General features: G+C 32.3%; 8 protein-coding genes across 8 annotated transcripts; 3 read left to right on the top strand and 5 right to left on the bottom strand.

The window, feature by feature from the left end:
- Positions 1-155: 155 nt before the first annotated feature.
- On the top strand, positions 156-1,485 carry ASCRUDRAFT_73733 (PQ-loop repeat-containing protein). Its single transcript, XM_020192415.1, has one exon. It carries the CDS (start codon positions 298-300, stop codon positions 1,165-1,167), a length of 870 nt encoding a protein of 289 aa, XP_020050317.1. The 5' UTR covers positions 156-297; the 3' UTR covers positions 1,168-1,485.
- ASCRUDRAFT_101357 (uncharacterized protein) lies at positions 1,275-2,034 on the bottom strand. Its single transcript, XM_020188526.1, has one exon. The coding sequence runs from the start codon at positions 1,925-1,927 to the stop codon at positions 1,382-1,384; it is 546 nt and encodes a 181-aa protein (XP_020050316.1). The 5' UTR covers positions 1,928-2,034; the 3' UTR covers positions 1,275-1,381.
- Positions 2,035-2,239: 205 nt separating this feature from the next.
- On the bottom strand, positions 2,240-3,471 carry ASCRUDRAFT_68052 (uncharacterized protein; the record flags this gene model as incomplete). The annotated part of the gene is made up of 2 exons (XM_020191472.1): positions 2,240-2,256; positions 2,304-3,471. 2 exons carry the CDS (start codon positions 3,469-3,471, stop codon positions 2,240-2,242), a joined length of 1,185 nt encoding a protein of 394 aa, XP_020050315.1.
- Positions 3,472-4,113: 642 nt separating this feature from the next.
- On the top strand, positions 4,114-5,601 carry ASCRUDRAFT_16589 (glycosyltransferase family 15 protein; the record flags this gene model as incomplete). Its single annotated transcript, XM_020189435.1, has 2 exons — positions 4,114-5,383; positions 5,456-5,601. Coding segments are annotated over 2 exons (1,416 nt in total), but the record flags the coding sequence as incomplete, so codon positions are not given.
- A 371-nt stretch (positions 5,602-5,972) lies between these two features.
- Positions 5,973-6,660, bottom strand: MRPS8 (mitochondrial 37S ribosomal protein uS8m MRPS8). The gene has a single exon (XM_020192414.1). The coding sequence runs from the start codon at positions 6,584-6,586 to the stop codon at positions 6,107-6,109; it is 480 nt and encodes a 159-aa protein (XP_020050313.1). The 5' UTR covers positions 6,587-6,660; the 3' UTR covers positions 5,973-6,106.
- Positions 6,661-7,396: 736 nt separating this feature from the next.
- Positions 7,397-7,969, top strand: TPP1 (polynucleotide 3'-phosphatase; the record flags this gene model as incomplete). Its single annotated transcript, XM_020189993.1, has 1 exon — positions 7,397-7,969. A coding segment is annotated over one exon (573 nt), but the record flags the coding sequence as incomplete, so codon positions are not given.
- Positions 7,968-9,671, bottom strand: ASCRUDRAFT_78961 (uncharacterized protein; the record flags this gene model as incomplete). Its single annotated transcript, XM_020194320.1, has 1 exon — positions 7,968-9,671. The coding sequence occupies one exon, from the start codon at positions 9,669-9,671 to the stop codon at positions 7,968-7,970; it is 1,704 nt and encodes a 567-aa protein (XP_020050311.1).
- Positions 9,672-10,426: 755 nt separating this feature from the next.
- ASCRUDRAFT_78960 (uncharacterized protein) lies at positions 10,427-13,078 on the bottom strand (the record flags this gene model as incomplete). The annotated part of the gene is made up of 1 exon (XM_020194319.1): positions 10,427-13,078. The coding sequence occupies one exon, from the start codon at positions 13,076-13,078 to the stop codon at positions 10,427-10,429; it is 2,652 nt and encodes an 883-aa protein (XP_020050310.1).
- Between the last annotated feature and the right edge of the window lie 125 nt (positions 13,079-13,203).

The following is a 13,203-nucleotide window of genomic DNA, read 5'->3' as shown; positions in this document are numbered from 1 at the left end:
CACAGAAACGCGGTATACGTCAACGCGCTGTTCTTTGATCGTTTTAGGAAGGCGTTAGCATGGAGGCCACGGCTTATCGCGCTGCTTTGGTTTGGATCAGTTTTGATCTGATCTGGTTTGGATGGTCTACTGATAAGCAGAACAGCGGTGGATGGACGTGAAATGTGATTGGCAAACTGGTTTCAGGCCCATTTAAACACCACAGGAGCCTCTCTGGTCTGCCAGGTGTTCTTCTTCTTCTTTTCAACAGAAAACAGGCCCAGCAGCATTTCGACACCCACCACAGCATACTCCAAGATGAGCATTTCAGCCAGTTCCACATGGTCCATCTTCAGCACAGATCAAGAGCTGGATTTTGGCTCCAACATCAGCTCAGGCTCGTTGTCCAAGTTCTTTACTGTGCTATCCATCTTGTCCTTTTTCACTGCCCAGTTTCCCCAACAGCTAAAGATATACAAGTTGAAAAAAGCTGACTATTTGTCTCCATATTTTATTTTGATATGGCTCTTAGGTGATTTTTCTAACTTCATTGGTTGTATATTGACACATCAGTTAAAAAACCAGATCTATTTGAGTTTCTATGGTGTCTGTAATGATTTGATCATGGCATCTTTGTTCATTTATTACAGCTATTTCTATCCCAGGGTTGCTCAAAACAAAATCACATACAACCATATCATCCTTAATAACGACAGCAGCAATAAGAACAAAATTTTGCCCAACATAGTGGCATTATCCTTAGCCGTATCAAAAGCAAATGCTGCTCCTATAAATTATAACCGGGCTGACTCCAATAACATAACTGCTATCAACTATGGTTTATACATTTCCTGGCTAGTTCCATTTTTCTATATTGGTTCTAGAATTCCACAGCTTTATAAAAATTTTAAAAGAAAATCAACAAAGCACATTTCTCCTTTACTATTCTTATGTTCATTATCTGGAAATACAAATCTAGCACTTTCTATCCTAACTTCCAATCAATTTCTTAAAAGTCCTGAAAAATTCCAAAAAGTTCTATTTTTGAAAAAGGAAATGCCCTTTTTAATTGGTTGTTTTGGATGTATTATTCTAGATTTATTCTATTTCTACCAAAAATGGTTATACTCTCATCAAGCACAAAATCAACAATATAACGAAACAACTCCACTATTAAAACAAATTTAAAAAAAAAAAATAAAAAACAAACAAAAAAAACAAACTTTATTTGATTTCCCTGCTTCATGCTTCTTTTTTTTTCTAAATCTTTATTTTTATCAAATTTCGGTATTCACTTATTTTCACAGGCACATTATGGGTTTCAGGTTATTTACTCATTTACTTATTTATGCATTTATTTATTACTTTTTTTTCCTTTATTATTTATTTATTAATCATTTATTTAGGTATTTTGTTTATCTTTCTGTTTATCTTTATTCAGATCATTACTACTATTATTAATATTATCATTTTCACTAATTCTTCTTTTTTTATAACTCATTTTATTGAAATTTCCCATTTTATAGTATTTTCGAATCAATTTTTCTTTTAAACTCAACTCTAATCCATCCACTATCCCAAATTTCTCAATCACTTTAGTATTATATAATAGTTTTTTATCCTTTTTTTTAACGGCTTTATAAACCAATTTGATAAATGTTTTCCATTTTTCATCATCCCAATCACTAACTGTAGAATTTTCGTTGATATATTTATATGGACTTGTACTTGAAGTTAAAGATCCTGGTGATCGTATCGTTTCATCCGAATTATTAACATTAATATTAATATCAATACTTGATACATCCAGCTCTCTTCTTCTTCTTTTTTTGCTTTCATTTTTCTTTTCAAATCCATTATTTAATTTGTTTTGATTTAAGGCTTTTTTCTTACTTATTTCACTGTTATTCAGTACTTTTATTTCAATCTTTTCACTATTTGCAAGCATATTTTTAAGTTTTTTAAGATGTTCAATACTATTTCTTTTAGATATTTCACCATTTTTATTATTATTATTATTATTATTATTATTATTATTATTATTATTATTATTATTATTATTATTATTATTATTATTATTATTATTATTATTATTATTNTATTATTATTATTATTATTATTATTATTATTATTATTATTATTATTATTATTATTATTATTATTATTATTATTATTATTATTATTATTATTATTAATTGGAAATTTTTCTATTAAACTGTTTTGTCTTGAATTTCCATGTTTCTTTGTTTTCTTCTCCAATTCAATTGATTTCAAAAGCTGTTTGTCATTATCATTATCATTATCATTCTCTTTCTCTTTATCACCAGTGTTATGACGATTTTTATTTTGACGTTTTTGAGTCTGCGCTTCAATTATACTCAGATTTCTTAATTCTTTTGTATGTTTATTACTATCATTATGTTTAGTATCTTTAAAAGTTTCCTTCAATAGAGGGATCTGCTTTAATATCTTTGGATATAAAGCATTTTTCGGTTTTGGAAGACTGTTTTTTTTTTGATTTAGATCAATATCAATTTGATTATGAGGTGGTGTTCGCTCAAACGATCTCATAACTGGGGGACTAGGTGTTTTGTATTCATTGATTGACTTGTAGCTATTTTCAGTTAGATTGCTAATAATGCTGGCATTAATTTCAGAATTGACCAGCTCGAGAATACTATTGACCAGATCGTTACTGTTTATGACAGTGATTCCAGTTTTATTTGGAGCCCCATTGCTTTTTTTATCATTGGCAATAGGAGATGACATTGATTGCAAAGTGTCAGTGATATCTTGAATTTTCCTGTTTATCATTGAAGTGGTCAAGTCTTTGGAAAACTGATCCACATTTGAAAATTTGACCAATTTAGCTGGAGTAGGCTTTCGAGTCTTGATCTTTAATGAGTTGCTGTTTTTAACTGGATCTGGAGTGTTTCCATTGTTGTAGGTCATTGGAGTGGTATTATCGTCATCTCTTAGAGGAATTATTATCGTGTTTACACTCTCTTTGACTCTCCTATTATTCAAAGTGGTTGTATCTGCTGAAATGTCCAAGTGGCTAGAATCCACTGGATTGCTTTTATGAGTGGTTTCTCTGTCTTCAAAAGTGTTTTCGTCCACAGGCTCTGATACCTCATCATTTGCCTTATTTGCACCATCTTTTTCACTGTACGACTTGTTCAAATTATTGAACTTGTGGAACTTGAATGGGGAATGGGAACTCGTCTCTAGAAACGAGTTCAAGATGGTGTTACTCCTCTGTTTCGAAAGAGGCGACCTGTGCCTGGATATCTTTGGCTTCAAAGGCGAAGGCTTGAGCAACAGCATGGGATCATCGTCGTAGTAGTTGGAGTGGATTAGCTCGTCAAGACTCGAGTCTGAGAGCTCAAAGCTGTTCTTGTTCAGAAAGCTGGAAAAGGAGCTCGCTACCAAGCTGGCCCTCTGTTTCCTGGTGCTGGGTTTCACTGTTAGTCTTCTGGGTCTGTTACTCATCACTGGTGTTGGTTATAGGGTATTCTTGTGTTCATGGCAGCTGAAGATAGAGGTTGGCTTTGGTTTTGTGAGTGCCTGTGAAAAGAATCAACACATATTGTTTTTTCACTTGTGTCGAATCGAGCGTGGGCTCTTCGGCTGTTGCTTCTGGTGCCTGTGGTGCCTCTGCTTCTCTGTTGTGAGATATCAGTGCTGGATTTTCTTAATTCTGTTGCTTCTGTTGCTGCTTCTGCTGTTCTTACTGTTCCTACTGTTCCTGCTGTTGTTGTTCTGCTGTTTCCATCTCCCACACCTCGTTTGCTGCCTTTGAAAATGAGTATTCTCACCAGAAGAGTGAAGGTTTGCAAGATAATCAGCATCCAGCTCTGGCTATTTCTCTTGATAGTATCTGCTATACTCTACGTATCCTTTGGTTTGCAGACCCAAAGCTCGCCCTCAGGGCTTACCAAGAAGCAGAACCACTTTGACATGCTCTTCAATGGGCCTGGGGCTGCTCAACATGTAACGATCGATGGGAAGGAAATCGATCTTGGCTTATACTCACCATTTCGATTTCAAGACAGGTCCTTGAATCTTCCTTTCGAGTCCAAGTTCGACATCTACGACCAGTTTGATGATGACAAGGTGGAAAGAAAGGCTAGAAAGGAGAACAAACCAATTCCTCCTAAGGTTCCCATATCCCAGAGATACCTCTTCACCAAGTTCGACCAGCCCTTTTATGTTGGTTGCATGGACACTGATTTGATCAGCCAAAGATACCCCCAGAGAGCAAATGCTGCGTTGGTTGTGTTGGCAAGAAATAAAGAAGTGGGTGATGTTATCAAATCCATGGATTCCCTAGAAAGACATTTCAACCAATGGTTCAACTATCCCTGGGTCTTCTTAAATGACAAGCCCTTTACTGATGATTTCAAGAAGACAGTTCTGTTACACACCTCCTCACAAGTCGAGTTTGGTTTGGTCTCCGAAAGCTTGTGGGAGTTTCCAATTAAAAAGAGCAACCAAGAAGATAAAGAAACAAAAAATGTATATGAGTTTGACGAATCAATATACAAAGAAAGTATCAACAGTCAAGGCGATAGAGGTATAATGTATGGCTTAATGCCATCATACCACAAAATGTGTAGATTTTATTCAGGAAAGTTTTACAAGCATCCTCTATTGAAAAAATATAAATGGTACTGGAGAGTTGAGCCTAATGTTCAATTTTTTTGTGATTTAACCTACGATCCTTTTATTGAAATGGAGAAAAATAACAAAAAATATGGATTCACCGTATTAATCAAAGAATTAACTTCAACCATTCCAAACTTGTTTAGAATAACTCAAGCATTTATCAAGAAAAATAACATTCAAACCCAATCTGCTTGGAGCTTATTCGTTAATCAAATGAATAATTTCAAATTTCCAGATGCCAATGATAATGATAATAGAAAACTATTACAAAGATATAAAAATATCAAAGAAAAACAAGAATTAATTGATTCAATCGAGAACAATATTCAAATTGACCATTTAGTCGATATAGCTAAAGAAGTAGATAATGACTCAAAACTAGACCCAAAAGTACTACAGTCATTAATCGATAAGTCATCAAGAATTTTTATACCTGAAATTCAAAAGGACTATTTTAATAACGAAGAATACAATTTCTGCCATTTTTGGTCAAATTTCGAGATTGCAAGGTTGGATATATGGGACAATGACATTTATGATCAATATTTTGAATATCTAGATCAAAGTGGAGGTTTCTTTAAAGAAAGATGGGGTGATGCACCAGTTCATACATTGGCCTTGGGAATGTTTTTGAATTTAACAGATTTACACTATTTCAGAGATATTGGCTATAAACATACGACATTAGGACACTGTCCATCAAACTCATTTGATAATCATTTGCCATATAAAATGAGTGACAACTATTTCAAGAATCAAAATCAAAATCAAAATAAAAGTAAAAGCAAAAGTAAAAATATGGCAAAAGAATTGAAATCTGATAACAAGTTTTTGAATTATGATTTGCCCCAAAAAAATGGCATTGGATGCAGATGTAAATGTCCCAACGATCATAAAGACATTGAAAATTCACCTGGATCATGTATCAATGATTGGGTAAGAGTTAATAAAGACTTAGAAAACGGCCATTTTGATAATCCCAAATTAAAATTTATCAAAACGTTCAAAGTCGATAAAGTCATAAATGATATTGAAAATAAATATAAAATGTACATAGAGAGTGGAGGAAAGCCTGATGGTAAGGCTGTTAACGAGTTTCTTTCCAAAGATGGAGACATTTTTGAAGAGTAATCGACTAATTGTACTATATATAATATATATATAAAACACTTAATTTAATCTATACAAGTTAAGATAGAATCCAGAATCATTTATTTCGAACGATAAGAGTATCTATGTACAAAATGAATATATATATGACAAAGAATGGATCAAGGTCCATAAAATTAAGTAAAATAAAGAAAAAGAAAAAGAAAAAAAAATAAGCCAAAGGAAAAAAAGAAAAAAAGAAAAGAAAAACAATTAATAAAGAACTGAAGCACTAAAGTACTAAAGTAATGAATCATAATATCATGAAAACAGGCAAAATTGGAATTGATATCAAATGTTGTTATGAAGATTAAGTTCTAGCTCTGCAAAGAACCAAACCTCCTACATTATTTTTGGCAGCTTCTTGCAAATCAATGATTTTCTTGTCTTCCAATTGAACCAATATTAATTCTCCAGGCTGTTGAGGTTTGATTTTTCTAACACTCAAACCACTGCTTAAGGCTTTAATTTCCACATCAGACAAAAAAAACTTTTGACTAGGAGTTGAAACTAGCCTGAATTTTCCTAAAACTGGCTGATTGTCTCTGTATTTCAAAGTGACCCATAGTTTTCTTGTAGCAATGTTGTCAAAGGTCACCTCGATGTTTTCTGAGGGCAAGTCAGGTCTAACAACAGAGCCCTTGGAGATAGCAGATATAAAACCCTCCTTGTACAAATGGAGTGCAACATTGATGGATTGTCTAGTGTAGGGAATGCTGGTCAAGGGAATACGACGAGTAGCACAGTTTTGCAAATGGGAACAAATGTAACCTAGCTTAACCAAGGACATCTTGAAAACAGTCTTGAGAGCAGAGCAGCTGAAGGATTGTGATATTCTGAGCTTCTTTTGCTGTTGGGCTCTTCCACCTTTTCTTCATTTATTTCTTTTACTTCTTTTACTTCTTTCGCTTCTTTCGACTGAGTCGGTGGAAAATTCGTTTTTCACACGTGAGAAATTCCGGAAGTGAGCTCCGATCAGACGGAACTCAAAATGTGATCTACAAAAAGAAAGGAAAGTATGGAGAGAACAGTTAAAGAAACAGAGATAGAACAAGAACAGACATTAAACGTGAGCAGAAGAGAGCAGATGGGCAAGAGAGCACTGCAAACAGAGCACCAGAGAAGCCTTGTGTCCAACAAAAAGAGAGCCCAGAGGCAGGACATTTTGGCCTTATTGTCATCGAAAACCATCAACATCAATTTAGCAGCCAGTGTGAGGACAACGAGAAAACAAAACTGGTCAATAAGTGGGAACTTGATATCAGTGACACCAACAGATTTTGCAGCCAGATTCCATGAAAGACTTTTAATGATAAAGAAAAATACCAGTAAAATAAAACTAAAAGCAGTGACAAAAATAGAAAATGTGAGGGCAGCCGATTATCGTAATAGTAGTAATAGTAATAGTAAAAGTAAAATAAAAAAGGATAGCAATAACAATATTAATAATGCAAATAATAAAACCATAGAAATAAATAATTTTTGTACTGACAATAAAACTAATAATGTCAATGAAAATGGAAAAGAAGATGAAGTTGAAAACAAAAATGAAATTAAAATTGAAATTGAAATTAAAAACCAAAATGATATTGAAATTGAAAGCAATAAAAATGAAAAATTAGTTATATATGCATTTGATTTGGATTATACTTTAATTAAAACAAAAAGTGGTAGAAAATTTCCAATAAATTCAGATGATTGGGTTTGGTTAAATGATAAAGTTTTGCCAACTTTAACTTCTATAAATAACAGTAAAAATCTCAATATAATCGTAATTTTTTCTAATCAAGGTGGAATAGTAGCTGATTTCAATCAAAAATCTTTCAAAAATTATCAAAATAAAATTAATTCGATCTTAAATCAATTAAAATTAATCAAATTTTATCCATTGATTTATTCATCTGCTAGAATTCCAAAGAGTTCTCATTTAAATAGTAATCAGAATAATAATAATTTATACAGGAAACCAAACATTGGAATGTGGAATCAATTTTTAAAAGATCTTGAATCAATTTCTAACGATAAGGATATTACCAATATCAGACATCACATTGATTATTATAACTCGGTTTTCATTGGAGATGCAGCTGGAAGATCTCAAGATTTCAGTGATTCAGACAAATTATTTGCTAAAAATATTGGGATTCAATTCAAAACACCTGAGGAATTTTTTATTTGAGATTAAAATTAAAATCGTAATATGTTGATTCAATATCATCGATTTCATTAACAATATATTCTAAACATTTATCAAATCTTTCGCAATTATAATCGTTTAGTGAATCAAGTCTATCAAGTTGACCCGAAATGTCGATTTCCCAATATTCCATAAATTCATTGATATAATCAACCACTAAATCGGTATCAATAATATTTAAATTAAAGCATTCTTCAAGATCAGCGTTATTAATGATATCGTTTGGAAATTGATAGTTTAGTTTATATAAATCTAATTTTTTAGCTTTATTCTGATTTAGAGGTAGATAATAAGTGTTTGTATTTGTGTTTGTGTTTGTGTTTGTGTTTGTGTTTATATTATTAGATGGGATATTAAATTTAGAGTTTTTAGAAAAGATAATAAATAAATAAGATTTCAAATCTTTATTAACTTCATTTATTAATGAATTATAAAAATTCAAACAAAGATAAAGATCTCTTAAATTGAAACTTCTTTTGATTTCTCGACTGGTATCTTCAATGTCTTCGATATCTTCAGTATATTCATCATTATCTTCATCATAGTCATCATGATGATCATTATCTTCATCATTGTCATTATCATTATCATTATCATTATTGACGTTATCTTTTTCGTTTTTAATTTTGCTATTATTAATCTTTAAATTGACTTTATAATCCATGTATTGTTGTTTGATTGACAAGTAGTTTGGATTTAATTTCGAAGGCAATTTTTTACCTAGAATAGTTTCTTCATTGATTGGAACATCATACCATTTCTCGGTCAAGATATCCATTAGTTTCTTTTGAGCTTTTATAATCATTTTTAATACGAGGATTTTGGAGGTATTGGTTATAGCATGATGGTAAATAGTACCTAAATCATTTTCAATTGAGATACTGTTTTGATTTTGATTTGAAAATTGATTAGAAAATTGACTAGAAAATTGGTTTTGAGTTAAATCTTGATTTGGAATTTCACTGGAAATTTCATTTGAGTTTATGAATGAATTTTGAATAGAATTTGCATTCATGGGTAAGTTTGTATTGATATTTTGAAACTGGTTATTTAAAGGGGGTTGGACCTGAGTGAATTGAGGATTGATTGTATTTAATTCGTCGTCATCGTCGTCACCATCATCATAATCATTAAAATTGAATAACATGGAGTTTGAACTGATATTATTGATACTATTGATATTGCTGATATTGTTGATACTATTGATTTCATTAATTTCATTAACGTTATTGATATCGTTTAAGAGAATATTGTTTGAAGGAGCTGTAATATTCGAAAAATCAGATGAATTATTAATCGAGTTTGGAGTTGGGTTTGGGTCCAAAAGATTTGTTGTGTAGTTCTGGATATGTAGACTATTACTATTACTATTATTATTGTTATTGCTATTGTCGTTATTATCGTCGTTATAATGGTCAGTATGGCTATTGTGACTGATGTGGCTATTGTCTATGTTGATGTTTGAAGAATTGCTAATGCTTTTGTTGTTGATATTTGAGTCGTTATTGATATTGTTCTGGACGTTATTGTTGATGTTGGCGTCGATAGAGGAAGTTCCGGGAATGTTTGGATTCATGCTGGGGTCATATTCTTCCACGTCGGAATATTCACTATCAGAAGAAGATTCCACTATTTGGTTGTAGTTGATGGGCCTTAATGGAGTAAACATCAAAGTCATGGTTTTTCGATATTGGCTATATATATGAGTAAAATGGCGTTGCTTGATATGGAGGGTGATGAAAAAAAACAAGAGAAATGAAAACAGTAGCAATAGTGAAATAATGGAAAAAAAACAAAGCAGAAACCTAAAGAAGCAGAATTAAGTAAAACCACCAATAAAATCAAACAAAACAATAACTCGCGACAATAAAATCAAAAGACTGAAGCAGTGTGCAAAATCAAGGAGATAGTGCAAGATAAAAGAAATTTCAAGAAACTCAAGCAGAACCAGAGAATGGTATCAAAAGAAAAGGGAGCTGAACTAAGAGCCAGAATGGGGTAAAAACGCAAATAAACTGTTAAAAGAGCGATTTACTTGATGTGAGAAAGAGCCAAAGGAACAGGATAAGCTGGGAGGAGCTGTTCAACAATCAACAGTCGAGAAGTGTCAAAGTCATAGAGTCTTAAACAGACCAAAAGAATCAAAGTGATGAACGAAAGAAGTCGCTGAGAAAAACCCACACGAGTAAAAAGGTGCGTGCACATTTCGGCACAAACGCTCGGAGACCCGCGCCGTCGCCGTGTGTGACGCGCTGATGCCCAGCGCATTGCACCGCTGTTTAACGTGTACACAAGTTATTACATGTATATGTGCCTGCATGTGTGTATATCATATGATTAATGCGTGTTGGTGCGTGTGTGTACCGCATCCACGCTGTTGGTTTCAGTGAATTATTGCTAAATACGAGCTGCCGATATAATGAGCAGGCCTTTTTATTCCTCCTCGTCTATGGTATCTGTGGAGTTGATGTCCTTGATTTTAGCATATTTGTTTTTGTTGATGTTGATGATCCGACTGGACCTTATTATGCATGTCCCGTTGCTTTCCTCACTGTTCAATAGTGATTTAAAGTTGTGGTATCGAGGGGGGTTTCCACTGTTGGTATTTTGGGCACTTTGGGCACTAAGCCCATCTCGCACACTTTGATTTTCACTCGTCGACGATAGTGTTAGCACTGCTTGCGATGCTAGCATGTCAAGTGTATTTGAATTCTCTCTGGTCTGAATACCACCAGCAATATTGTTATTATCACTGCTGCTGTTATGGGAATTCAATCTTAGTCGCATAGACTTATTAGGTGAAAAGCAATCAATAGTTGTATTAGTAGAAGTATTCATTAATATTGTCCTATTGGGTGAATTTGTAACATTCCCATTATTAGTATTACTGGTATTACTGGTATTACTGGTATTATTGTTATTACTATTATTAGTAGTAGCAGTAGTGACAGTAGTATTGAATATATTGGGTTTCTTATATTTTCCTGGATTTGATATATCAACTAATCTTCTTTTAGCTCGAGTCGAATTTTTTATTATTTGGTTGTTTAAAAAATTATTGCTACCAAAATTGTTATTTAAAACAGTTTGATTATTAAACTGATTACTAGGAAATTTATTAATAAAATTACTGTAATTAGGACTATTTTTGTTATTCTTATTGCTCTTATTGCTCTTATTGCTCTTATTGTTTTTATTGTTTTTATTCACACTTGTACCAACAATATTACTATCAACTTTACTGTTAGTTTGATTAATTTTTTTATTTGTATCGGTTTTATTATCATTCACAATAACACCATCAGTAGCACTGTTGTTTTCATTATCATTGTTACTATTACTATTACTATTACCATTATTATTTTCTTTTCTATTTTTCTTTTCTCTTTTCTCTTTTGGAGTTTGAACCTGGGTTGGTGTTATTGTTTTAGTTGCATTCAAAATATTAAATTTCCCTCTTGGAGGATTACCACTTTGACGGTAGGATTTTGGATATTTAGATATTGGTTTTGATATTTTATTATTGCCAAATAAATTCTGATGACTAAACAATTGATTGTTAAGAGAGACTATCTCTTTATCTTTATTGATAACAATGTTTTTTAAATTCAAATATTTTATCTTATATTTCAACACTTTTTTATTTAAGTTGTCAATGATTTTCATATGATTATTTTGATTTCCATTATCGTGATCACTTTTATTCTGGCTATTGTTCTCATCAATATTTTCTTTTCTTTTCTTTTCTTTTTCTTTATCTACTTCTTTCTCTTTCTGTTTTAGTTTTTGTTTTATTTTTTGTTTCTCTTTTTGTTTTCCTTTTTCATTACTATTTTCTGTTTCCTTTCCTTTCTCAATTTCCTTTCCATTTTTTTTATCTTCATCTTTATCTTTATCTCTATCTCTATCCCTATCCCTATCTTCATTCTTGTTTTGATTTTTCTTGTTTTTGCTACTTGAAGATTCTCTATTTAAAAAACTCAACTTTTCAATTTCCTTTTTAATTAAATCATTTTCAATTTCATTTTTTTTATTCAAATCTTCAGAGTTCAAATTTAAAAATTTATTTGTTAAATTGTTTAAATATATATTACTTTTGCATTTAATTAGATAAAAATTCAAAATTTCAATTAGTTTTATTGAGCTCATGGAATCATTAATCTCAATAGTATTGTTATTAACTCTACTGTTATTCAAAATAGTTGTTTCATTAGAATTAACTATTGTAAAATTTCCAATTGCAGAAAAATTTCCATTGAAAAAACCATCGTCATCATCTTTTGATTTTTCTTTATCCTCGTTTATATTATCTTTTTTTTTCAACCATGCAGTTGTGCAATTTATAATTTTGTCTATATTGTTTTCAAGACTATTAGAACCAGAACTCAAACTAGCATTGAAGATGGTAGTATCATTATATCCTTCGTTTTGCTGAAGGATATTATTCGCATTAATAGTGTAATCACCAGTCGATGAGAGGATAGAGGTATTCATCTCCTGCGAAAATGGAATTGAAACTGAGTATCTGGTTTCCTGAAATGAGTCGTTTTCATTATTGTTATCTTCTTTTATGATATCAAAGTCATGGCTGGAATCATTGGAGTGTTCATTGTTATTGTCTATGTTATCAATGATCTGATTTTTTATAAATCGATCAGGTTTGTTGCTCTGAATATGGACATGGCCATGGTCGTAGTTATGGATATTGCTGTTATAATGGTTGTCATTCTCATTCATCACTATGGTCTCATTATTGTCTATGGTGGAATCCTGTCGCGAAGGTAGATATATCGTAGAGGACCTGTGGTCCTGGCTCTCTGTTTCATTGTTGATCTCGTCGTCATTGTCTGTTAGTATCTCGTCGTTGATCTCTGTCTGGAATCGTCTTCTTGTTGGCAAGCTCTTCCTGTGTATGGTTAGTGGTGTGGATGTTATAGGACTAGTGATTAGATTAGAGACATTGTTCGTGTTTGCACCAAACCTTTTCAACGAATGGCTTGGTTTGTTTGGTGTCTGAAAGAGTGTGTTACCAGATAGTATTGGCGACTCAACAACCATCTGGGGAGAGGCTTTCTTCTCGACCATCGAAGCAGTTTTTGAAAGCAGTTCTTTGTGTGTTTCTGGAGGAGAGCTCTGGTGGAAGTGTAACTTGAATGGCTTTCCTAAAATATTACGCGTCAGTCTCCCAAGACAAGTCTGTTAATGAGCAC

This window comes from Ascoidea rubescens (genome assembly GCF_001661345.1).
Source record: "Ascoidea rubescens DSM 1968 unplaced genomic scaffold ASCRUscaffold_1, whole genome shotgun sequence".
Taxonomy (NCBI): Eukaryota; Fungi; Ascomycota; class Saccharomycetes; order Ascoideales; family Ascoideaceae; genus Ascoidea; species Ascoidea rubescens.
The sequence above is the reverse complement of the archived record's forward strand: the minus strand, read 5'-3'. Positions and strand labels throughout refer to the sequence as shown.